The 25,588-nt window shown below is 42.3% G+C and overlaps 1 protein-coding gene across 1 annotated transcript in view; it reads left to right on the top strand.

The window, feature by feature from the left end:
• The window catches only part of GTPBP4 (GTP binding protein 4), an 869,480-nt gene that overhangs the window by 343,747 nt on the left and 500,145 nt on the right, over nucleotides 1-25,588 (top strand). The window contains exon 6 of the mRNA XM_044064686.1: nucleotides 3,945-4,037. Within this exon, the coding sequence (XP_043920621.1) occupies nucleotides 3,945-4,037 (93 nt within the window). The remainder of the gene's footprint in view (nucleotides 1-3,944; nucleotides 4,038-25,588) is intronic.

The following is a 25,588-nucleotide window of genomic DNA, read 5'->3' as shown; positions in this document are numbered from 1 at the left end:
TGCCCCAGTAATACTCCATTAGTTGCCATAAACACTTTCAACACTTAGTTCATTGACACCATAAGTAAGCTCATGCCACCCTGTATTCCAACAAATGACTCTCCTCCCACTACCCCCCTACCACAATGCTGCCCTTTCTTATTTAATCCTATCCCTACCTCGTATATTAAAAAACTCCTACTCAAAATTAAAGTGTGTTCCCCTTCTGCTGACAACCTGCCCTCTGTCTTCCTAAAGGATGCTACCAGCTGCATAGCATATCCATTTTCCATCCTCATTAATTGCTCTGTCTCTGAATCTACTGTACCAACTCTTTGGAAGAGATTTCATACTATACCCATTCACATAGGGGGTAACTTTCTAATTATCACCCCATTGCTGTACCCAATCCCCTCTCCACAATTTTTGAGCACTGTGTGCATAAACAACTTATGTCCATTCTCTGTTGTAAAACCCTTATCACCCTGACCCAGCATGGCTTTCAACCCCCATCACAGTACTATAAGAGCTCTCATCTCCTTTACTAACTCTGTCTTCGTAGCCAGAGATAACAATAAGCTAGTGTCCTGCCTTTTCCTTGATCTCTCTCAAGCTTTTGATACTGTCTTCCATTCTGTTATTTTCCCTAAACTGGCTGAGCTTAATCTCTCCCCTTCTACTATCTCTTGGTTTGCTAGCTACCTCTCTAACAGACAGCAATCAGTCAGATGGCTCAATAGTCTATCACCTTTTCTCCCCATAAAAGTGGGTGCCCCACAAGGCTGTATTCTTGGTCCCCTCTAACATCTTTAGTAACCAGCTACATACATCTTGCACTCAGTCTTCCCTTACACAGTATGCTGATGATTCAACTGTCATCTCCATTGCAGACAACCCTTCTGACTTGCACTCACTCACTCACACCTCATTCAGTTTTGCTGAATCTTGGCTTTCTAGCAACCAACTTATAATGAACCTCCAAAAGACTAAACGACTCCTTTTTCTACCTAAACCTCTTAATTATCTCAAATTTTCTTTCTCAATTTCTTCCCTCAATAACACTACTATTTCATCCGACTCTCACACAAAGCTCCTAGGAGTAATTATTGGTGGCTAACTTAAATTTGACCTCCATGTACACCATTCTGTAAAGAAAATCCATCAAAAGCTTGGCCTCCTCTATAGTTGAGGGTTCCTTACTCCTAACTCCAGGATTTCACTTTCCCAAGTTTTTCTCCTACCTAACCTCTTCTACTGCTCTCAAATTCTTACTAACCTACAGTCAACTCTGCAGTGTAAACTGGAAACCACATACAATAAAGTTGCTAGATTCGCAGCTAACATGCCAACTAAATCTCACCACTGTCTTGCTCTTAAAACTCTTAATTGGCTTGAATTTCCCAACCACCTCTTACTTACTCAGCTATTTATTATTCACTCTGTCTTAAATAAACCATCCTCCTGCCCTAGCATATCCTCTATCATTTCTCTGTATAACTCACTACGTGTTCCCTTAGGAGCTCTGATCTAGGACTCCTACAAGTCTACAAACCCAAAAAATAGTTTGGACAAAACCCTTATAGCTACCTTCCCACACTAGCATGGAATAAGCTTCCTATGTCCCGTAGAATTATAACCCATACACATGTTTTCAAGACTGCCGTCAAAAATCACCTAATTTCTACCTGGAAATGTAACTGCAGTCACCCCACTTAATACTTTTCCTTCAGTTCTCCCTCCTTCACTTTCCACCCCTTCCTCTCCCTATTACTTACTACTTAATTCATTTCTCTGCTTGGTAGTATTTCTACTACCTACTTTTCACCTTTACCCCTCTCAATCCTTACCCCCCTTATTATTTTTGATACCTTTTATTTCTCTCCCCCCATGTCATCTTGCAGCATAATAGTTAACACTTGATCCTAGACATAATATCCTCTTCATCTCTCCTTCCTCTTACTAACCATTTATTTGCTTACTTCTCTTCTTCTTCTCTACTTTGAGTTCTTTATTTAATTATACGTTCCACTCCTGATAAATTTGACTTTATACTTATGAAACTTACTTTTTCTCAAAACTGTACTGTGCATTTTATCATTTAAGTCTGAATTTGTAAATTTATATACCTTATTACTGTTTAAAACTTGTTCTTTGGTGATTTTCTCCTCAGGCCTCCGCTGAAAAAGGGCACAAGCTGAGACGGACTATCCCGGTCAACAAATGTCAAGTAAAATAAATAAATAAAATTCACCATATCAGCTCTCTTAACTTGAACAACACCAACTAGTACTATTTTTGGTACCCCTTAATTATAGTGTTTCTGTTCAGTATCATGAATAGTCTTTTGAAGACACTTCTCCTTCTGTTTACATATCTTTCTTAAATGGTTCCTTCCACCACAAACTGTACAGAATTAAGTAAGTAGTGCAACAGTGCTTTATTTCATGTTTATAACAACACTGTGCACAAGACTTGAATTTCAGCAATACCACATTTTCTGTGCACATCATTATCTATCTTGTTTCTGTTGCAGTTACAACGCATTCTTATTTTATCTAAGAGTTTATTTTACACGCTTATTACATAAATTGTTTGAATTGTGTACTAGTAATCTCACTTGCTTTGCATACGTCAGCTTTTTTATGTTAAGTCAGGTCTTTTCTTAATAGCTTGTCCCTTATTTGATAATTTCTTAAACCGTAAACTTTTCTGTCTTATTAATTAATCATGTAACTAGTCAAATTCACAGTCTTTGGTTTAGATCTTTAGCTTAGTAACACAAGCATCTGGAGTCTTTTAAGGTTATTTTGCTGTTTAATGAACTGTTGGTGAACAAATGCAAGTTCTTTCTAGGCACATAATTACTAAACTTTTGTCTAATTGCTGTCATTTCATTTTCTACTGTTTAGGAACATTGAGCATATCGTATACCTTCAAGGCTTCTTTCCTAGGCATGAAGGAATATGGCACATAACTTCTTAGGTTTACCATCTTTTCTTGTCAGAAGCAAGTTGAATTTCTGAATTTATAGCTTCTATTTTTTTTGTTAAATCGCCTTGCAGTAGAATTCTCAATAGCTGAGAACTGGAAGTGTATGTCTTCTACTTTTAAACTCACAGGAAGTGTATTTTCACTTCTGCAAACATTTCATCACTTCTACAGACATGTGTCTGCAGATTGACACAGTATGTGTTTGTGTGTCAGAATGCTCTGTAAACAACAGAGACACCACAGGTGGGCTTTTATCCTTCATTGGGTGTTTGGCTTGCTTTCTACAAGACAAGCAGACCTGTGTAACTGGGCATTAAGGTATGCATTCCATGTACTAATTTCTCGTGTAGCCTTGGTCATGGTAATAGTTGACTAGGAGAAGGGAGGGCAATTTTGTTTGTCAGTGGAATAGGTACTTGCCCTTTCCAGCTGAGTTCCTTGTAGGTTGCTTCTTTGGTCAGTTTCTGTTATTCATTAGTTTACAATCTGAAGTCTGAAGAGACAGAAAATGGGCAGCAGAATTCTAAGCTTTTATTTTGTATGAGCATCGTGAAGGTAATTTAGACTCTTAACTGACAGGACATATATGAAATGTTACTAATGTAGGACATAATTGCACTAGAGAACACTGGCATGTAAAGTATTTTTTTCCTTTCATTGTTAATGAAGACAACAGTTTTCAATAGAGTAACTTGTCTGTTGGAAGCTATGTATTCAGTTATGATGTTTTTGTTTGTTACTTTGGAAGTGGTTAGACAAAAGCATGAAGTTATGCTATGTTGAGTTCTTTGGAAAGTAGACAAATGTCTGAATCTAAGTCTTGTTTCCATTTGCATTTCCTAAGTGAAAGAAAAATGCATGCAAGAAGGACATTTTTGGAAAACTGGGTAGAAATCCCAAGTATTTATTAGGTTTGGCATGGTGTTTTATGTATTTGCTAACTAGAGGTTGAATTATTTTTTGTTCTCTTCAAGGTTACAAGAGCAGATGTTGAAGTCCAGCCTTATGCGTTTACAACAAAATCATTGTTTGTAGGGCACATGGATTACCGATATCTACGTTGGCAGGTAATTGCATTTAAATTTTATCTTTAGGGAGGCAACAGTTTATTTTAGATAAACTTGTAAATTCTTTTTCTGGAAGGAAAAAATGTATTTCTTGTTTGTGTGAAAAGTAATGTACTTGTATATGGTATGTTTTCATTTTAATATCCTGTCTCCCACCTTGAATATTTGGCTTTCATTGATGCCCTTTCCTCTATTTGTCCGCCAATATGATAGATTTTCTGAAACTTTTGGACTGCTTTCTTACATTAGGAAAATTGCATAAGAAAACAAGAACAGTCATTAGTAAGACAGTTTATAGAACATTAGAATAAAACAGCTGTATTTATGTCTAATTTGCATTTACTGATGCACTTTTCTTTGTGAAGATGTTAGATAACTTTTCGGTAACAGTTAACACCCATCCTTTTTAACTAATTGAAATACTCTGTATAGCAGGAAATCTTAAAAGTGGTCTGCACTGAGTAGCTGTAAGTCGAAATGGATTAAACCACTTGAGCAGAGATTTTGCATTTTTTTCAATAGTTTGCAGGAGTGACAAGCAGTCAAGTACTTGGAACTGGAGATAACAGTACTGTATCCCAGCATTCCTAGTGAGATGTACAATAATTTTTCATTGAAATACATTTTTAAATTAACGTAAGATAGTGCTTTTTTGGTGCTTTTCTGGTCATTGTGACTAACTGAACATCATGAGTGACAAGAGGGTGATGCGCCATAAAGTAGAAAATAGAAGGGACCTAAAGGCAATATTTAAGACAAAGTATTGTAAAAGTAAGATTAAAACTCATGTTCTATTGTTCATTAATTCATGATACTTGAATGACAAGTTTACTAATGTATACAATCCATCTCAAGCTAATATACAAGTGTGTAGTAAAAATGAAAGCAGTTAAATGTCCCAGACAGGTTTGTGACATCTAGACCAGAGATAATGCATAGCATGTTGGGAGTTTGCACAGCATCACAGTTTTTTAATAAAAATGAATGTTTATTAATAGGCTTTTAAAATATATTACATCTTGTGCAATCCTCGTGCTTGGTGCACCCTTATTTTTTAAATATTTGAGATCCATCCACTAGTATAACAATCCAGTGTTTTTCTGAGTGAAAACTGATCAGCTGTACATCTGGTCCGTATAGTTTAAAATTGAAATGGGTGTATATGATGCTGGGTATGAAGGACCTTTTTTGGGTTATACAGCCACCACAGTTTTCCACCATGTTGCTGGTACTTCCCCCACCCATCTTTAAAGTACAATAAAACAAAGCCTTCCAGATCTTTATCACTTCCTTCCCTCCTAACTTCCACAGGAATTTCTTTTCTGCTCCTGAAGACTACTATATTGATTGGTTGTTTTATAGATCACTGTTTTTATCTTTTCTGTTCCTTTCTTAGCTATCTGCTGTTGAGCCTTTAGTCTTTGATATACAATTCCATTTTTTACTTTTCTTAGCTTCTACATTCCTCTGCTTTATATAAATTTTCATAAAATTCCAAAATATCTCTTAATACCTCTGTAGGATCTGTGGTTATTTTTCTAGCACAGGAGGTAATCTTGTGCCCTGTCTGGGGGGACATGTGACTGCTTTGTATGTTTGGCTAGAAGACTTATGTCCACCTCTGGTTGCATCCCATTCATGTTATAAATGTACTGCAACAGTGATCCGACATCTGCAGTTATTGTGAGTATTCTTGCACAAACTATACTTTATTAGGCATTGAAGTGGTGAGACACTAGACAGTTTCTTCAGTAACTTATTCCCTTGAGTCCATTTGAGGATTAACTTCTACCCCCCCCCCCCAAATAAAAAAAAATGTTAGGTTTTGGAACAGCATTGACACTTCTTATAAGAAAAAAAAACTGCCAGCAAGCATGGCTGCAATTTCCAAGGAGGCTACTGGGGGACCAAAACAGTGCTAGCAGTGGGGAAGGAAGAATGCTGGGCCACTTTGGTAAAGAAAGGTACACATCATCCAGCATTAGAATTGGGGACATCATTGCAATACCAAAGGGTTAAGCAAAGTGATAATGTTTTCTTGAAGAAAAAATGTCTCTGCTCTGCCAGACTGCAGAAAAGATTAGTAAGCGCATAATAAAATGCATTTATGATACTGTATAGATACTTATTTTCAGAGCTATTGCTAGTCTGTAGACAAAGTATACCTAGCTATGTAAACCAGCCTTCCTTTTTTGGAAAACCTGAAATACCAATTGGTTATTGCCTCCTATGATAAAATAATTTGGCTGCAGCTCCCACGCGAAATCATCAAAAAGATGGAAGAGAAAGGAATAATAGTAAGTCTGAGAACTTATTTCATCCCTCATTTCCTAGGTACTCTAGGGTTTACCTTTCCAAAACGTGTCTTTTATTTATATATGTACATCTATGTATGTATATGTTTATTTATATATATATATATATATATGTATATGTTTATATATATATATATATATATATATATATATATATATATTGTGTGTGTGTATATAATTACTGTGTGTGTGTGTATGTATGTATATATATATATATATATATGTTACTGTGTGTGTGTGTGTGTGTGTGTATATATATATATATATATATATCTATGGGGTCTACTTCACATAATTGAGCATCCTAATGTTCGACTTTCATATGGCTGAGACCATATGACCGAACATTTGAATGTTCAACAATGTGAAAAAAAAATAAACAAACAAAAAAAACCCAGTGGTAGCAGGGGGGCAAGCCCCCCTGCAACTCCCCACCCCCTGCTATTTAAATATGCCAACTCTGAGATCACACTACATTGCAGTAAAGGGAAATTTTCCTGTTCCGCGCTCTATGGAAATCCTTATTCAGACCATTTGAACTTTTAAACGTTCGGTCATATCGTCTCGGCCGTCTGAAGGGGACCCCCCCACACGCACACACACGATGGTTTAAGCTGAAAGAATACAAACTGCGCAAACATTTTCAAAAAACAGCAGCTGTAAAGGAGGAAAGAGTGTGTAAGTAGACAGCAGCTGGGACAGAGACCCACAGATAGATCTTCTGCTGTCAACAGTGATTTCCCCAAATGATTTCAGGATTGGGACCGTAAGTCCTTTGTTTTTTTTTCTGTGGCCTCCATCCATTTTGTCCCAAGTATTTCCCTTAAGCATAGATAGGGTGGATAAAGACATTCCTCGTATCAGAAGAGGAAAGGGTTATTACTGAAGATTGTTCCTGATTTCAAAAAAGTGTGAACAGTGGAGACTTATCTTGGGCCTGCCAAGTTTGAACAAATATGTTTAAGTGAAGAAGGTCAGGATACTAAGTGTGCACATCCTGCTGCCACTGTTGAAGGGTTTTGTCTTCACCACTTCAGGTATGAAGGATGCTTCCGTGCGTATCTTAATTCATAGGACTCGCAGGCAGTTCTTCAGATTTATAGTGAGTAAAGTCACACTGCCAGTGCATGCTTTTGTCCTTTGGCCTTTCTGCTTTAACCCTGATCACCACCAAATAGTTAGTTCCAGAGTGTCGCTGTTATCCTTATCCAAATAATTGTTTAATACACATTTTTTCTGAAGTAGAGTTCCATAGGTTCTAAACCTAACTGTGCATTGTTTGCAGGGTCCAGGATTCTTCTTGGATGCAGAAATGTCCAGCCTAAATCATTTTTATCAGAACTTCCTAGATGCTAAAAGCTGCAGAGTCTGTTTTCCTCTCCCTTAGGACAAAGTGCAGCTCGTAAAGGACTTTTTTTTTCTACCCATCTTTCAAAAAGGGCCCCCTTCAAGTTCTGGTATTACATTCTACTTTAGCCTCGTGATCCCAAGTGACATTAGAGGTCACATGAGGAAGGTACAGCCTTTGGGATCAGTGCACCTCATCTTTTACATCTCTTTGAAAGGTGGCATCACTAGATCTCTAGGAAAGTTTGGTTTCTGTCTTTTTCCAACAGAGACCGACAAGCAGGTGCATCAAATTATGGTCAAGGAGTATGCTTTCAGGTTGGGGTCCTATGGTCCAGTGAACAGGAAAACAACATCAACCTAGAGAGATGATTGGTTCCCTGCTAGCTTTTACACTCCAAAGTTATGACATACAGCACATCACCACTTCTTCTTTTGGCTGCTCCCATTAGGGGTCACCACAGCAGATCAACTGTTTCCATTTCTTCCTGTCCTCTGCATCTTGCTCTGTCACACCAACCACCTGCATGTCCTCACTCACCACATCCATAAACCTTGTCTTAGGCCTTCCTCTTTTCCTGTTACCTGGCAGCTTCATCCCTAGCATCTTTTTCCCAATATACTCTGCATCCGTCCTCAGCACATGTCCAAACCAACGTAATCTTGCATCTTTGGCTTTGTCTCCAAACCTTCCAACCTGGGCTGACCCTCTGATATATTTATTCCTAATCCTGTCCGTCCTCGTCACACCTAGCGCAAATCTTAACATCTTCAACTCTGCCACGTCAAGCTCTGACTCCTGCCTTTTTGTCAATGCCAGTGTCTCCAACCCATATAACATAGCTGGTCTCACTACTCTCTTGTAGACCTTCTCTTTCACTCTTACTGGTACTCGTCTGTCACAAATCACTCCTGACACTCTTCTCCACCCACTCCATCCTGCCTGTACTCTCTTCTTCACCTCTCTTCCACACTCACCATTACTCTGAACTGTTGATCCCAAGTATTTAAACTCATCCACCTTCGCCACCTCTACTCCCTGCATCCTTACTATTCCTCTATCATCCCTCTCATTCACACACATATATTCTGTCTTAGTCCTGCTGACCTTCATTCCTCTTCTGTCTAGAGCATATCTCCACCTCTCCAGTGTCTCCTCCACCTGTTCCCTACTCTCACTACAGATCATAATGTCATCTGCAAACATCATAGTCCACGGGGACTCCTGTCTGATCTCGTCTGTCAATCTGTCCGTCACCATTGCAAATAAGAACGGGCTCAGAGCTGATCCTTGATATTATCCCACCTCCACCTTAAACGCATCCGTCACTCCCACCGCAGACCTCACCGCTGTCGCACTACCCTCGTACATATCCTGTACCACTCTTACATACTTCTCTGACACTTCCGACTTCCTCATACAATACTACAACTCCTCTCTAGGCACCCTGTAATATGCTTTCTCTAAATCCACAAAGACACAATGCAACTCCTTCTGACCTTCTCTGCACTTCTCCATCAACACTCTTAGAGCAAACATTGCATCTGTAGTGCTCTTTCCTGGCATGAAACCATACTGCTGATCACTAATCATCACCTCCCTTCTTATCCTAGCTTCCACTACTCTTTCCCATAACTTCATGCTGTGACTGATCAATTTAATCCCTCTGTAGTTACTACAGCTCTGCACATCACCCTTATTCTTAAAAATCGGTACCAAAACACTTTCTCCATTCCTCACTTTCCAAGATTTCATTAAACAATCTAGTTAAAAACTCCACTGCCATTTCACCTAAAGACCTCCATGCTTCCACAGGTAAGTCATCTGGACCAACAGCCTTTCCATTCTTCATCCTCTTCATAGCTATCCTTACTTCCTCCTTGCTAATCCACTGCACTTCATGATTCACTATCCGCACATCATCCAGCCTTCTCTCCCTCTCATTCTCTTCATTCATCAGCGCGTCAAAGTACTCTTTCCATCTGCTCAACACACTCTCCTCATTTGTGAGTACGTTTCCCTCATTATCCTTTATCACCCTTACCTGCTGCACATCTTTACTAGCTTGGTCCCTCTGTCTAGCCAATCGGTACAGGTCCTTTTCTCCCTCCTTAGTGTCCAACCTTTTATACAACTCTTCATATGCCTTATCCTTAGCCTTCGCCACCTCTCTGTTTGCCATGCACCTCATCTCCTTATACTCGTCTACTTTCTTCATCTCTCTGAAAATCCCACTTCTTCTTCGCCAACCTCTTTCTCTGTATACACTCCTGTACTTCTTCATTCCACCACCAGGTCTCCTTGTCCTCCTTCCTCTTTCCAGATGTCACACCAAGCACCTTTCTAGCCATCTCTTTTACTAGATTTGCTGTAGTTACCCAGCTATTCGGTAACTCTTCACTGCCACCCAGTGCCTGTCTTAACTCTTCCCTGAACATCACCTCACAATTACCCTTTTTCAATTTCCACCATTTGATCCGTGGTGCTGCCCACACATTCATCCTCCTCTTCTTGATCACCAATGTCATCCTACAAACCACCATCCTATGCTGCCTAACTACACTTTCCCCTGCCACAACTTTACAGTCTTCAATCTCCTTCGGACTGGCCCTTCTACATAAGATATAATCCACCTATGTGAATCTTCCTCCACTCTTGTATGTCACCCTATGCTCCTTCCTCTTATTAAAATACGTATTCATCACAGCCATGTCCATCCTTTTCACAAAATCCACTACCATCTGACCTTCTGCATTCCTTTGCTTAACACCATATCCTACCCATCACTTCCTCATCTCCTTTGTTCCCTTCACCAACATGCCCATTGAAATCTGCTCCAATCACCAGTCTGTCACTCTTGGGTACAGTCATCACCACTTCATCCACCTCACTCCAAAATTTTTCTTTCTCATCCATCGCACATCCAACTTGTGGAGCATATGCACTAACAATATTCATCATTACACCATCAATTTCCAGCTTCATAAACATCACTCTATCCGACACTCTTTTCACCTCCAAAACACTCTTAGCATACTGTTCCTTCAGGATAATGCCTATGCCATTTCTCCTCCCATCCACACCATGATAAAACAATTTGAAACAGCCTCCGATACACCTAGCCTTGCTCCCCTTCCATCTGGTCTCTTGCACACACAATATACCAACCTTCCTTCGGTCCATCATATCAGCAAGCTCTCTCCCTATACTAGTCATACTGTCAACATTCAAAGTTCGACCCTCACTATCACAGTCCTAGCCTTTACCTGCCTTCGGGCATGCCTTCCCGCTCTCCTACTCCATCGGCCAACAGTAGCCCAATTTCCGCAAGCACCCTGTTGGCCAACAGTACTGGTGATAGTCGTCGTAAACCCGGGCCTCGACTGATCCGGTATGTATATCTGTACTGTTGTCTGCATGAATTTTACACCGGATGCCCTTCCTGATGCAACCTTCCCCATTTATCCGGGCTTGGCACTGGCACAAAGAAATGCACTGGCTTGTGCATCCCCAGTGGCTGGGTTACATACAACACAGCACTGATGTGGTATATCAGCAAATGGGTGGAACTATGCTAAAGCCAAGTAAAATAAGTTTACTTTGCTGACACCTATAGTAATATGTATTTATCTTTGTTGTAGTCACCATTGCTGTTCATTAATGGTAGAGCATCCTAGATTGATAACATTATACATAGTCAAAAATAATTCCTCTGAATCTTTTTGGAGTTTTTAGCACCACTGCAGAAAATGTCCTTTCTGCCTGGATGGTGAAACCGTTTTCCGCTGAATATTAAAAGTGTTGTTAGTTAGCTGGGATATACCGTGCATTTGCCAACTTTTGTTTTAGGTGTTCTAATTAAAAATTTTAATAATTACTGTACACTTAATCTGCTGTTAAATCATCTTACTAAAATGTGTCAATTGCTAGTAATGTACTACATATTAAGGGCACTTATAATTGTTGTAATTTTATCCTTTTGTATGTTTTAAATCCATGTAGCCTGCACCTTTTTCTGTGCCTTAGTTAATAAGAAACATTTAGATTAATTTGTTTCAGTACCTTTTCAGCAGTGGATCATTGCTAAATGGACCTTTTGTCATAAAATTACATGAAAAACGTTTTTTTTTCTTTTTGCTTTGCAGTGTCCCAAGTATTCACAGGTGAACTGCAATGGGTGTGCTTACCTTCATGCCACCCATTTCATTAAGAACAATTAAATAAGGACTGTAAAATGATGTGAGGATGCATTCTGCACTTAATGTAAGTTTGCTCTTTCCTTGCAGATGCAGTCGCTCATTAAAGGTGACTAATGGGTAGCAGCTTGTAGAGAAAGGTAGGTGAGGGAAGATGTTTTTCGTGTTTCACTGTTGCAGTCATCACATTTGTGTTACCCCTGCCAGGGTAGCCCTTGGGTGGCCCAAATACCAGAGACTTAGTATTTCTGTGTCAGTTGCTGTCACTTGAGGACTGATGTCCGGTCGTCAGAGGTATAAAGTAAGGCATCTGACGCCATTACATCTGTCTTTCTTGCCGTGGAGCCCAAAGCAGAAGCAGTTTTCACAAGTGCTGGTCGGCTGCTACCTGAGTTTTTGTTTCCGAATTGAAGTTGAAGTCTTTTAAAGCTAAGTACCCCATTGGGGATCCTTTTTTCTTGCACTAACTGATGTCAGAAAAAGTTAATAATTGTCTCGCCTGTGGAAAGCAAATACCACACTGAGACTTCCACTCTTACTGCGTCACTTGTCTAGACCCAGACCACTGCATTCCCTGTTGTCGCTTCGGTGCTTTGTTTAATGCCAGAACTATCCATCTTCGGGCCCGTATTGTAGCCAGATATTTTCGTTTACAGTCCTCGAATTCCGATATGGCTTCGGTAAGCCAACCAACAGCAGATCTTCCAAACAAACGTAATGATAAAGACAGAGACAGACCACGCAGGTCCAAACCTACCGACACTTCCGTTAAGCTAGTCGTCAGTCCTCCAGTACTCAGTGATGCACTTTCGCAGCCCATGATGTCTGCTTTATTTGATTCGCAGGCTGCTACCGAGACCCTTTCTGAGTCCAGTATGCCGCAAAACTCTTCTTCATCTAAGGATCCTGAGGTCATCTCTACCTTGGATGGGTCCAGAGCTACTGAGCAGGCACCGGCTTGCGAGGAAGTTCTTCGCACCACCGAATCTTGACACAAACCGATGTCATCTTTTGCGACTACTGTTCCTTCAAAAACAACCGACTTCTTAGGCCCAGGGTTCAAACCACACCGAAGAAACTGAATACCCACTCTCAGGCGCCTGCTACCTTGCCTCAGTCTCAAATGCTTAAAATGGCGGAAGACTTTATCATGCTGATCAGGGGAAGCCAAGCTTCCCCCTCAGAAAGGAAAAGAGGTCTATCCCCAGTAGTTTGATCTGAACAAGAGTCAGATGAATCTGATGCATCTGACTATGAAGACATGCAACCCCTCTCCACTTATGAGGATTCTGATGCAAAGGAGTCCATTCCTTCAGCCTCTCCCTCAGTGGGTTTTTCGTTTGGGGAAACCCTGCATACTTTAAGGGAGCATTTCCAGTGGGAGAGTCAGGACTACCTTCAGTCTAAAAAGAGACTTGGAGAATTCCTATACCTTCCGCAACACAGACCCTTGGCCATCCCCCAGTGCTGGATGATGTTTTCCTTGAATCCAGCTTGACTCCTGACGCCCTACCTTCTGCTCCCTGAAAACCAGACAGGTACTGCAGAGTCCCTGACTCACACAAATATCTTTTTAAAAATCTTATAGCCGTCCCTGAGGTCATTTCTCAAGGGCCTAAAGGGATTAAAGCAACCTCTGCTAAGAATCCCACCCACTCAGACAGGGATTCCTGGACAGATGGGGTAAAAAAGTATACACCTCAGCTACTCTTGCTCTCAGGGCACTAAATTGTCAGTTCCATGTGCTTAAATATCAACAACGTATCTTGGAACTCCTTAAACAAAAAATCTCTTCCTTTCCTGCTTGGGCAGAATCTAAAGATTTACAAGACTTAGTGCATTCTTCAAGTCAAGTAACTAAATACACTTTGCACTGTGGTTTTGACGCCCTAGAAGCTTCTTGCAGGGCAGCAGTCACTGGATCTGTCATTAGAAGATATGCATGGCTTAAGGAGCAACCCCTGCCAGACCATGTCAAATCTAAATTGTTAGATGCCCCCTTGCACAAAGATAACTTATTTGTCACTAAGGCGAAGAGGTCTTAAAAAAGATGGAAGAAAAAGCAAAATCTATGCAAACATTTAAAGATTTCTTACAAGTCCAGCCCCCTAGGTTGAGGAGGCATTGTCCCTCCAAGCACTGGTCCTTTCCTGCTCTGAGTAAACAGGCCCAGCCTAGGTCCCGTGGAAGCAGTCCCCCCAGACAGTAGCCCAAGGGAATGCTGAGATCTAAGTAGTGGACTTGCCTCCACTTCAAAATCAGGGAGTTCTAAGCCACCCCCTTATGGTAAGAACTCACAATGCTCACCTCCTCCCGACCTCCCCTCTGCCCACCTACACTTGCCCCTAGGAGGAAAACTCTCCTTTCACTCAAGCACCTGGGCCACCATTACCACGGTCCTATGGGTTCTCAGCATTGTCTCTCAGGGATACAAATTCTTCTTCCACATCCTTCCAACCCCAAAAGGATTCTCAGATCTACCACCCAAGAAATATTCAAATTTACCCCTACTTAGATGACTGCCATATTCAGGCAGACAGGAAAAGCTGCTCAAGCACCTGGCCATTGTAAAGAGCCTACTAACCTCCCTAGGGTACACAGTCAACAAAAAGAAATCAAAACAGGTGCCCACCCAAAGGATAATCTTCCTGGGAGCAAGTCTGGACACAGCATCCCAGATGGCATACTTTACACCAGAGAAATACATTTTCCTGTCAGCCTACTTCTCTCCGCTGCCACCAGGCTGCAGCTTTCTGCAGGGTAAATCCTGCAAGCTCTGAGGTTCATGGCATCTTGCATACTCCTCATGCCATATGCCAAACTGCATAATAACTTCAGTGGTACCTACAGAGCCTTTGGTGTCAGCACTCTCAAGACCTGGAAACCCTTCTACCTATAATTCTTTGCCTCTGAAAGGAATTTCTTTGGTGGGCAACAGCATGCTTCCACAATAAGGGACTGCCCTGCTCCCCACACCCCGCTGCCCAGACCCTCACCACAGACTCATCAGACTATGCTTGGGGTGCACACCTGGACAGCAGGTGCATACAGGGCTGATGGAGCTCACAGCAAATCCCCCAGCAACATCTGTCAAAAAGAGATGATGGCTGTGCACCACGTCTTGATAGCTCTCAAACCCCTTCTCTCTCCAGGGGTTCTCCTGATCAAAACAGACAACACCACTGTGATGTGGTACATCAACAAGCAGAGAGGGACTCACTCCTACACTCTCTGCAGGCTGGCCATAACCCTTTGGCTCACAGCCTCTTCCATGCAACTACATCTATTAGCACAATACCTACCAGGCTCTCTCATCTCCCTGGCAGACCAATTAAGCAGACACCTTCTGGACCCACACGAGTGGCAGCTCAACAGAAGCACCTTCACCCTAATAACTCAGAAATGGGGAACCCCGAAGGTCGACCTCTTTGCCTCCCACACCAACCATCAGCTCAGCAAATTCTGCATCAGGGAGCATCACTGCATGGCTTGGGAAGTGGATGCCCTGTCCTTCCCCTGGGTCAGCCTCTCAGTCTATGCCTTTCCTCCCCTTCCTCTCATCCCCAGGGTACTGCTCAGAATAAGGGAGGAAAAAACAATGACTATTCTTAAAGCTCCAGACTGGCCCCAACAACACTGGTACCCCTTGCTGCTCAGCCTGTCCTCGCTGCCTCCACGGCATCTTCCTCAGATTCCAAACCTCCTAACACAGAGGGAAAGGGAAGTCATGCATCCCCAATTGCAGACAACTCAATTTGGCAGCTTGGCTTATTCCCTAACCCCAAACCAATCTGCCATCCTCAGTAAACAGGTTCTGGATGTTATCCATAAGGCCAGATGCCCCAGCACCAGAATGTCTTATGCAGATAAATGGAAAAGGTTCTACACCTGGATCCAGGCTAAGGGGGCCCATATGGCATAGCCCTCCATCCCTCTCATCCTGGATTACTTAGCTGACCTACTACACAGTGGTCTCTCTTTCTCCTCTATAAAAATTCATGCATCTGCTGTTTCTGCTCATTTTCCCACTGAGCAGCCCGTTTTCTCACACCCTTTGATCAAACAGTTCCTCAGAGGGGCTAGAAACTTGAGGTCCCCCAGAAGGGCACCTACACTGGGTTGGGACCTTAACTTTGTCTTGGAAAAGCTCACCTTGCCTCCTTTCGAACCAGCTTCTTCTGCAGAGCTAAACTTTCCCTTCTGGAAGACAGCCTTCCTTCTGGCCATCACTTCACCCAGAAGAGTCTCAGAGCTGCAAGCACTCATGGCTGTGGAACCCTTCATCATCTTCCATGCAGACCAGGTATCCCTCAGAACTAACCCATCCTTCATGCCCAAGGTGGTGTCCAGTGTGGCTCTCAACCAATCCATTCATTTGCCCACCTTCTTTCCTAATCCCCAGAACAAGGGGGAAAGGATTCTTCACTCTCTAGATTTGCACAGACAGCAGGACTAAATCCTTCAGAAAGTCTGATCAATTTCTGGTTAGCTTTGCTACAGGGGCAGAAGGCAAAGCCATCTCCAAGCAAACCATTTCCAAATAGATAGCACACTGCATCCATTTCTGCTACCAGCAGCATGGTAAGCCTTCCCCCAAGGGGGTTAGGACACACTCCTCCAGATCAGCCTCCACCTCTGCAGCTTTCCTCAGAGGAGTCCCCACCAGGGACATCCTGGAGGCTGCCACCTGGACATCTATTCACACTTTCACCAAACATTACCACCTGCCTCTCTACTCCAAGTCCAGGACAGGGTTTGCTTCTGCAGTCTTGCAGGGCATTCTAGCCAGCCGCTTTGGGAATCTAGCCAAATGTGATGACTGCAACAGTGAAACACGAAGAACATAATACAGTTGTGTACACGTACCATGAATGTAGATGTTTGAGTGAATTCACTGTTGCAGTCCTGGATGTTCTTCATGTTTCACTGTTGCAGTCATCACATTTGGGTTATCTGCCTGCAGGTAGCCCTCAGCCGGCCTGAATACCAGAGTCTTGGATTCCTGCGTTGGATGCTGTCTCTTTTTCCATGATGTCAGGTCATCAGGGGTATAAAACATGCAGCCGACGCCATTACATCAGTCTTTCTTGCCGTGCGGTGCCCGAAGCAGAAGCAGTTCACAAGTGCCAGTCAGCCGACTCCTAAAATTTTCGTTTTCGAGTTTCAGATCTGAAGTGTTCAAAAAAAAGATAATTACCCCGTTGGGAATCTTTTTTTTTTTTCTTGTTCCACCGAATGTCAGTAAAAGTTAACAATTGTCTTACCTGTGGAAAGCAAATACTTGATAAAGATTTTCATTCATACTGCATTCCTTGCTTAGGCCCAGACCATGATGTACCTTGCTTTCGGATTTGTGCCTTGTCCAACCCCCGAACTATTTGTCGTCGGACTATTTTTGCAGCAAATTATTTTGGTACTCGGTATCAGTACTCCGAAATGGCTTCGTTAAGCCAGCCGACTACTGATCTTCCTAAAAAACGTAAAGATAAAGACAGAGACAGGCTGCATAGGTCCAAAACTGCAGATGATTCTTCCGTTAAGCTAGTCGCCAGTCCGCCGGTACTCAGTGAGGTACTTTCGAAGTTCCTGATACCCGCTACTTCAGATTCGCAGTCCTCTACTGAGACCCATTCAGAGTCCGGTATGCCACGAGATGCTTCTTCAACTATGCAACCTACGGATGTCTCTACCTTGGATGGGTCCGGAGCAGCTGTGCAGGCACTGGCTTCTGAGGGTATATTCAGGCCTACAGACTTGCATTTTAAACCAACGCCATCTTCATCATCCAGGCCTAAAACTCGCACCATGCTTAGAAAACTGACGTCCAAACCGCATGCTCCGGCCCATATGCGTAAAAAGCAAATGCTTAGAATGGCTGAAAACCTTATTACCTTAATTAGGGGAAGCCAGCCTTCCCCCTCTAAGAGATCTAGAACTGATTTTCCTTCTTAGTCTTCTGATCAGGAATCTGATATTTCTGTTCCTTCTGTTTACTAGGATTTCCCCTTATCTACCTATGAGGATTCTGATGCAGAGGATTCTATTCCCTCTGCCTCCCTTCCAGAAGATTTTTCTTTTGGTGAAACCTTGCACGCTCTTAGAGAGCATTTCCACTGGGAAAGCCAGGATTACTCTGACTCCAAAAAGAGGCTTAGGGAATTCTTACTTCTTCCTCAACACAGGCCTTTAGCTATCCTTCCTGTTCTGGACATTGTAGATGATGCTGTCTTGGAATCTAGCCTTTCCCCAGACACTTTACCTCCAGCTCCCAGAAAACCTGATGGGTATTACAGAGTACCTGACTCTCACAAGTTCCTCTTCAAGAATCCTACTGCGGATCCAGAGACCATATCCCAAGGACCAAAAGGCATTAAAGCTACTGCTGCCAAAAATCCTACTCCTTCTGATAGAGATTCTAGAGCCTTAGACAGATGGGGTAAGAAGGTATACACTTATGCTACTTTGGGCATTAGGGCTTTAAATTGCCAGTTTCATATGTTAAAGTACCATCAGCATATTATGGGACTACTTAAACAGAAAATGATGTTGATTCCTGACTGTGCTGAACACAAAGAATTACAGGATTTAATGCATTCTGCAGAACAAGTTGGTAAACATACTTTGCAATGTGGTTTTGATTCTTTAGAAGCATCCTGCAGGGCTCACTCCAGAGAAACAAATTTATTTGACAACCTACTTCAGACTATTGGCCACAAAGATCCAGCTATCTGCAAGGAAAATTCTGCAAGCCCTGTGGTTCATGGCCTCTCGCATTCTGCTAATTCCATATGCAAGACTGCATATGAGGAAACTATAATGGTATCTAAAAAGCCTATGGTGTCAACATTCTGAGTTCCTGGAATCAATGATTCCTATCATTCCTTGTATAAAGACAGAGTTCCTTTGGTGGGCAGAGGCCTGCTACCACAACAAGGGGCTCCCTTTCATTGTACCTCCTGCCACCCTAACCGTAACAACAGATGCATCAGACTATGCATGGGGGGGGCTCACTTGGCAGGGCAGTGCATTCAGGGCAAATGGAACCCGAGACAGATGCACCTGCATATTAACCAAAAAGAAAGATTAGCTGTATAGAATTCCCTGACAGCCTTCAAAGACCGCATTCTTCCAGGTCAAGTATTGGTGAAGACAGACAACACCACAGTTGTGTGGTACATAAACAAGCAGGGGGGAACCCACTCGTACCCTCTCTGCAGACTAGCCATGGCTCTGTGGAACACAGCCTTGAGCTTCCAAGTGCACCTACAAGCTCAATTCCTGCCAGGCAAGCTAAAATTCACTAGCAGACGTCTTAAGCAGAAATCTCATGGACCCACACGAATGGAAACTGGAACCAAAAATATTCAACCTCTTGAGGAACAAATGGGGTACTCCAGAGGTAGATCCCTTTACCTCCCCTCAGAACTAGCAGTTGGACAAATTCTGCACAAGGACTCCCCATAGTCAAGCTTGGAATGTGGATGCCCTGTTCTTTACCTGGGAAAGCCTCTCGGTTTACACCTTTCCCCCTCTGCCTCTCCTCTCGAAGTTTCTGCTAAAGATCAAACAGGACAAGCCAAGGATAATACTGATTGCACCAGACTGGCCACGCCAGCACTGGTACCCCATCTTGCGCAGTATGACACTGCTGGAACCATGGCACCTGCCTCAGACCCCTTCCCTGCTGTCCCAGCAGGAGGGCCAGATTTTGCACCCTCAGCTTCAGACCAAGGGGTGGCGTAAGCCCATAAATTTGGGCTAGGCTTATAAATGCCTTAGGGCAGATAGCCTAGTATAAACCTATGAACCTATGAACCTATGAACATTGCAGCATGGCTAATTCTTGAGCTCCCCAATAGCATCCCTCAGTAAGCAGGTGCTAGATGTCATTTTGGAGGCCAGAAGGCCTAGTACTAGAAAGTCCAATGCTGAAAATTGGAAAAGGTACTGTTCCTGGAGCCAGACTCAGGGGATGGGCACAACAGTGCCCATCTTACCTCATATTCTTCAGTACTTAACAGAAATGCTCCACAAGGGCCTAGCCTTCTCGTCAATTAAAATTCATGCCTCTGCCATTTCAGCTCATTATAATATTGAACCACCCCTCTTCTGTCACCCTTTGCTAAAACAATTCCTTAGAGGGGCCAAAAAATTTAAGACCCCCCCCCCCCCCCAGGAGAGCCCCTACTCTAGCCCGGGACCTTAACTTTGTATTTGAAAAGCTCATTCTCCCTCCCTTTGAGCCAACTGCAACAGCTGAGTTGAAATTCCTTTCTTGGAAAACAGCATTCCTTCTAGCCATCACTTCAGCAAGAAGAGTGTCTGAATTACAGGCCCTCATGGCAGTGGAACCCTTCATTATCTTCCATGCAGACAGGGTTTCCCTCAGGACCAATCCTTTCTTTGTGCCCAAGGTCGTGTCTAGTGTGGCCCTAAATCATTCCATTCACTTGCCTACTTTCTTCCCTAATCTACAAAACAAAGGAAAATGAATACTGCACTCTCTGGACATGCACAGACAACTTAGATTTTATTTGGACAGGACTAAGCCTCTCAGAAAATCTGAACAGCTGCTAGTTGGCTTTGCTGCAGGGGCAGAGGGGAAGGCCATTTCAAAGCAAACCATTTCCAAATGGATAGCACACTGCATCCATTTCTGCTACAAGCACCATGGAAAACCTACATCTCTGGGGATCAGAACTCATTCCACTTGAGCTACTTCAACCTCTACAGCATTTCTCAGGGGGGTCCCCACCAGGGACATCCTGGAAGCTGCAACCTGGAGTTCTGTACACACCTTCACCAAGCATTACCACTTACCTATTTTTTCTAAATCCAGAGCTGGATTTGCTACAGCAGTCTTACAAGGCCTGTTAGCCAGCCCCAACACTTCTTGACTGCCTCCACCATTCCTCAGCTTTGGGAATCAACCCAAGTGTGATGACTGCAACAGTGAAACACGAAGAACATAGTACAGTTGTGTACACTTACCATAAATGTAGATGTTCAAGTGTATTCGCTGTTGCAGTCCTGGTTTCCCTCCCTCCAGTCCCCTGGCTTTCTCTACCCTTTTTTCCTATCCTCTTTATGGCCATCTTTTATGGCAGGGATATTTACTTTTTACTGGGGGTGTTCCACACCATGTAATAGCTTCCTATTTTGGGGGCTCCTGGCATCTAGGGCAAGAAAAACTGATGTAATGGCATTGGCTGCATGTTTTATACCCCTGACGACCTGACATCATGGAAGAGGCGACAGCATCCGACGCAGAAATCCCAAGACTCTGGTATTCGGGCCAACTGAGGGTTACCTGCAGGCAGATAACCCAAGTGTGATGACTGCAACAGTGAATACACTCGAAGATCTACATTTATGGTAAGTGTACACAACTGTACTTTGTCCAATTATAGGCTTTCACCAACTGATTAAGTTAATTTACCCTCTGCTTACAAAGGACATCCGCAGTGGTGCAGTGGTAACGTTGCTTCACAGCAAGAGGTTCTCCCATTCGATTCTTGGCTGGAGTGTGGAGAGTGCCTTCTGTGTGTAGTCTGCATGTCCTCCCCGCGGTTGAGTGGGCATTCGAAAGACATGCGTAAATGGGCATGTCTTCGTTGAAGGTTGAACATCGAGCTGGCACCTCGGCGTTCGTGAAAATCTACTGCCAATCATTAGCGGACCAGAGTTCCGCTGTGGCGACCCCTAACCGGGAAAAGCTGAAAGACAAACAACCACAACCCTCTGCTTACAAAGGAGTTTGCAGAGTACAGGAGTAAGAACTTTAGGTGGCAGATTGCACAAATTCCTGTATTAAGGAAGGTCATAGAGAGTAGGAAGGGGGCGTTGCAGGTTAAAGATGACAAGGTAGTGATGAAAGTGAATATTTCCACCAGTAAGATTTGGGGGATTGCATGCAAATGGAAGACCAAGTGATTGAGTGACCTTTACAGCAGGTTGCAAAGATAATAAAAAGACAGACCCAGACCTGTACATGTTGGAATTAAATTTGTGCGACAGCCACTGACTTGTCATCGGTAAAGTATTGAAAATCACGGAACTCTTGTATGAAAACTTTGACATTAATGTTTAGGTAATAAACAAGAAGAAACTCACAGTTTGTTCCTGCAGTCACAACATGCACATTGATACTGGTGTTCCACGTAGAAACTTGGACCAGTAATACAGATCACTGGTAAACTCATGCCCTTAGCTCTGATGATTGCATCCTATCTATTCACTTGTATAGCAAGAGATACTGAGGAATACTTCAACCAGGTCTCTACTATTAGTACAGGTTGACAATGAACAACAAGCCTAGAGATAATTGTTGACATGCTAAGCACTGACCTGACATTCATAGAAAGCAGTGGTTTTTAACCTTTCTACACTTGGGGAGCAGTGAAAATAGAATTATTTTGGGGCCATTAAGGCCAAAATAAAAAACATTCATAAGAAACCGATTAAAACAATCGCTGTTTGAGCATTGTATGCCAAAGGATATGAAGTTTCAAACTTCAGTCCTTTGTATGAGGAACAGACCAAAAGTATGGGTCAGAAATCTGGACAGTTGAGAGGTATGCTGCCTACCTAAGTCTTATGCATATACACACACACACACACACACACACACACACACACACCCTAGAAATCCAAAAATAATGAGGGACACTTTTCATATATTAGTATTATTAACTTGAGACATTGGCAGAAAAGCAGAACATGAGTGAATATACATTTTCTAAAATAAAAGAAGTCTGTAACTCTAATTATTGCCATTATTTATTAAGTGTAATTCATCACCTTTTCTCCAAAAGTCACCATTTCTGGGTGGGATTAAGAGGGATAGAGCTAAAATTTCAGTCAAAATCAGGGACATTTTTGAAGGTATGCACCTTACCTGCCTACCTCCCTCCCTCCCTCTTACACACATACATACACCACACCTATCGTTCTTAAATCTGGACAAAGCCAAAAATAATGGTGGGGCAAACTTTAAATGTTGCTCTCACAAACTTATAAAATGTCTAGAATAAAAGATATTGTGTTATTGTGAATTTTCTGAAGGATGTGAAGTCTGAAACTCAAATGCCTGTCATTATTAAGTGAATTCTGTCCTCACGGTTTTGCCACAATAAACCCAAAAACCTACAAAAGTGTATGAGGAGCAAACTAAAAATATGAAGCAAAAATCTAGACATTCTGCGAAAATGTGGACAGTTGAGAGACCCCTCCCTCCCTCTTTTTACACACATACACATTCCTAATTACCTACTTCTTAAACACACATACACACCTAGTTGCCTACCTACTTCTTAAACACACATACACATCTACCTACCAACCTACTTCTTGCGCACACACACACCTGTCTACCTACTTCTTAAACACACACACCTGCCTCTCACTTGTCCATTCATGGTACACATTTCAAACTTCATCTAGCATTCATATTCCATGCATGTGGAAGCCGAGGACATAAAACAGCAGGTCGCACAAATGCAGAAGATGAAAACAGGTTGCAAACACCTGTCACGTCTGTGCAACCGGAAGCAAAGCATGTTCTTCTTAAAGAAAAATGCCCTTAAAAAAACTTATTTTTTTTAATTAAAAAATAAGTATCTTGGGCAGTGGCCCTTCTCCCAACCAGGGGCCCTAGTCTTTCAGAAACCGGCATGAAATTTCTGATAAACCCGACCCAGTCTGGGGACCGGCGGTTGAAAAACACTTATTTAAAACTTCTTGCATATGGGATAGATAATGCAAACATTCTTCCTGTTGTACCATTGATATGCAGAAGCCATTAGTATCCAGCAGAGGGAAGAATAACCCTTTCTGCTTAAACATTTTGCCTCAGGATGATGCAGAATAAGCTTAATCATAACATGAACATCAGTTTCAAGGATCAATACATCTTGGAATGCCCCCCCAACCACTGTTATAGGATATGGTGTACTATATTGTTTACAGCTATAAAATACAGGATAGGAACGTTGGGGTATAGGAAATGAGTAAGGGGACTAAAGAATGTTCCAACTGTATGATATTTTCTTGACAGTACAACAGGCTGGAACAAAATTTTGAAGTGCTATTAAAAAGTCCCATCATAAAAAAAACCAACAGATAAATGTGACAGAAAAAGTAAATTGTTTGCAACATTATCTTATTTCCTGAGTAGTAAAAAAAAAATAGTCTGATTAAAGAAATACAGGCTTTGTGTATATTTGTCAAAATAATGCTTGAGAGTGGGCACCAGTTTTGTAATGGAGAGGGGTACAGCTCTAATTATGCCTCAGATTACACAAATTCAAATAATGGTTTGGGCATCTGTAGGAGATGGCTTGGGAAGATGATAGCGAGATGCTGTGTGTGCGTGTAGGGGGTGCAGGGGATGGATAGTTCACCTCTCAAAACCAGTAAGTTAAGTCCACTCCCTACTGCCCAAGTCTCGTCTGAGAACAGTGTCAGTGGGCATTATTGGGTAGGAATGAATGGGCTGTATGGCTCTCACGTAACCCAAGAATACCTGGTTTTTATACCCTTGGAACAAGTGGGCTGATTGGGTGCTGACAGAAGCACCTTCGAGCAGGGTTGGGGGATTCAGAAAAAAATTGTCAGGTACTGGAAAAAATATCTTTGTAGATCTTGTTTGAGGAAAAGCTTTGAAATGACTTCAGTATGCAAGTCCTGAAGTTCTGTGTAACTGTATGCAAGTAGCTTAAGAATAAACCCCCAGCTATCCCAGTTACCTAGGTGCACTGGAGACAAACCTATAGTTCCAGATGAGCTAAGTACCAGTACACCCAGTTCATTTAGCTGTAATAAAATTCATCATCAGACATCCAAGTGGCTAAACAGTACCAGATACCCACTGAAATATCAAAGGACACAGCAGCCCACATACAGTATAGTATTAAAAACATCAGTGTGTTTCTTTAACTGCAATATACAGTTCCATGTAATGAACAGGTCTGCATTTGGCAGGCCACAATTGAATGCACTTACATTTATTCACAATGCTCAGTGTTCTGTAGATACTTCTGGAAATAATTGTAGTGCTTCACTGAGCTGCTGAGCAGACAGAGGAAAGTGATAGTGCAGGTACATTTTGGATTCAACTCTGTCTAAACTGTAAGATGTTAAGAAGGTCGGCCAGCTCAAAGCATCTAAGTACACACCACATTATCATTAGAGGTGCTCTGAAGCCAGTGAAGCAGAGCACAGCAGCTAAATGCTTCTACAGTCTTGCTGCATTAGTCTGAGAGTGGATAAATTAGTCACATATAGAATCCTTACAACCCTTTTATCTCACAAAGTTAGGCATGAAGTGGTGGGCTCAAGTGCTAGGATTCTTCCCCTTGTACTGCACATGATGTCTTTGCATACTCTGGCATAGGGCATATGTGCCTCCAGCCCTGACAGCTGTTTCATATTGGAGAGGAAGAGGGGGAAATCCTAGTAACATCCCCACTACACAGGATCTCTTATATCTTTGCTGATGCAGTAAAAACATATATGATGTGTTTTACTTAGCATCTATGGAGCATATGGAGCACGAGTGCAGAGTGCTAGAATGTCTCGTAGTGCAGGCAAATCTGCAGTGAACACTTCTGAATGTCATACTGCATTCGTTAATACTTTAGTTTTTATGTTTTAATCAATCATGTCTTACTAACAAAAGGTATGTTTTTTTAC

Source organism: Protopterus annectens, chromosome 3.part0, assembly GCF_019279795.1.
Source record: "Protopterus annectens isolate FY-2018-M chromosome 3.part0, PAN1.0, whole genome shotgun sequence".
Lineage (NCBI taxonomy): Eukaryota > Metazoa > Chordata > Ceratodontiformes > Protopteridae > Protopterus > Protopterus annectens.
Note: the sequence above shows the minus strand (reverse complement) of the source record. Positions and strands in the feature narration are given on the sequence as shown.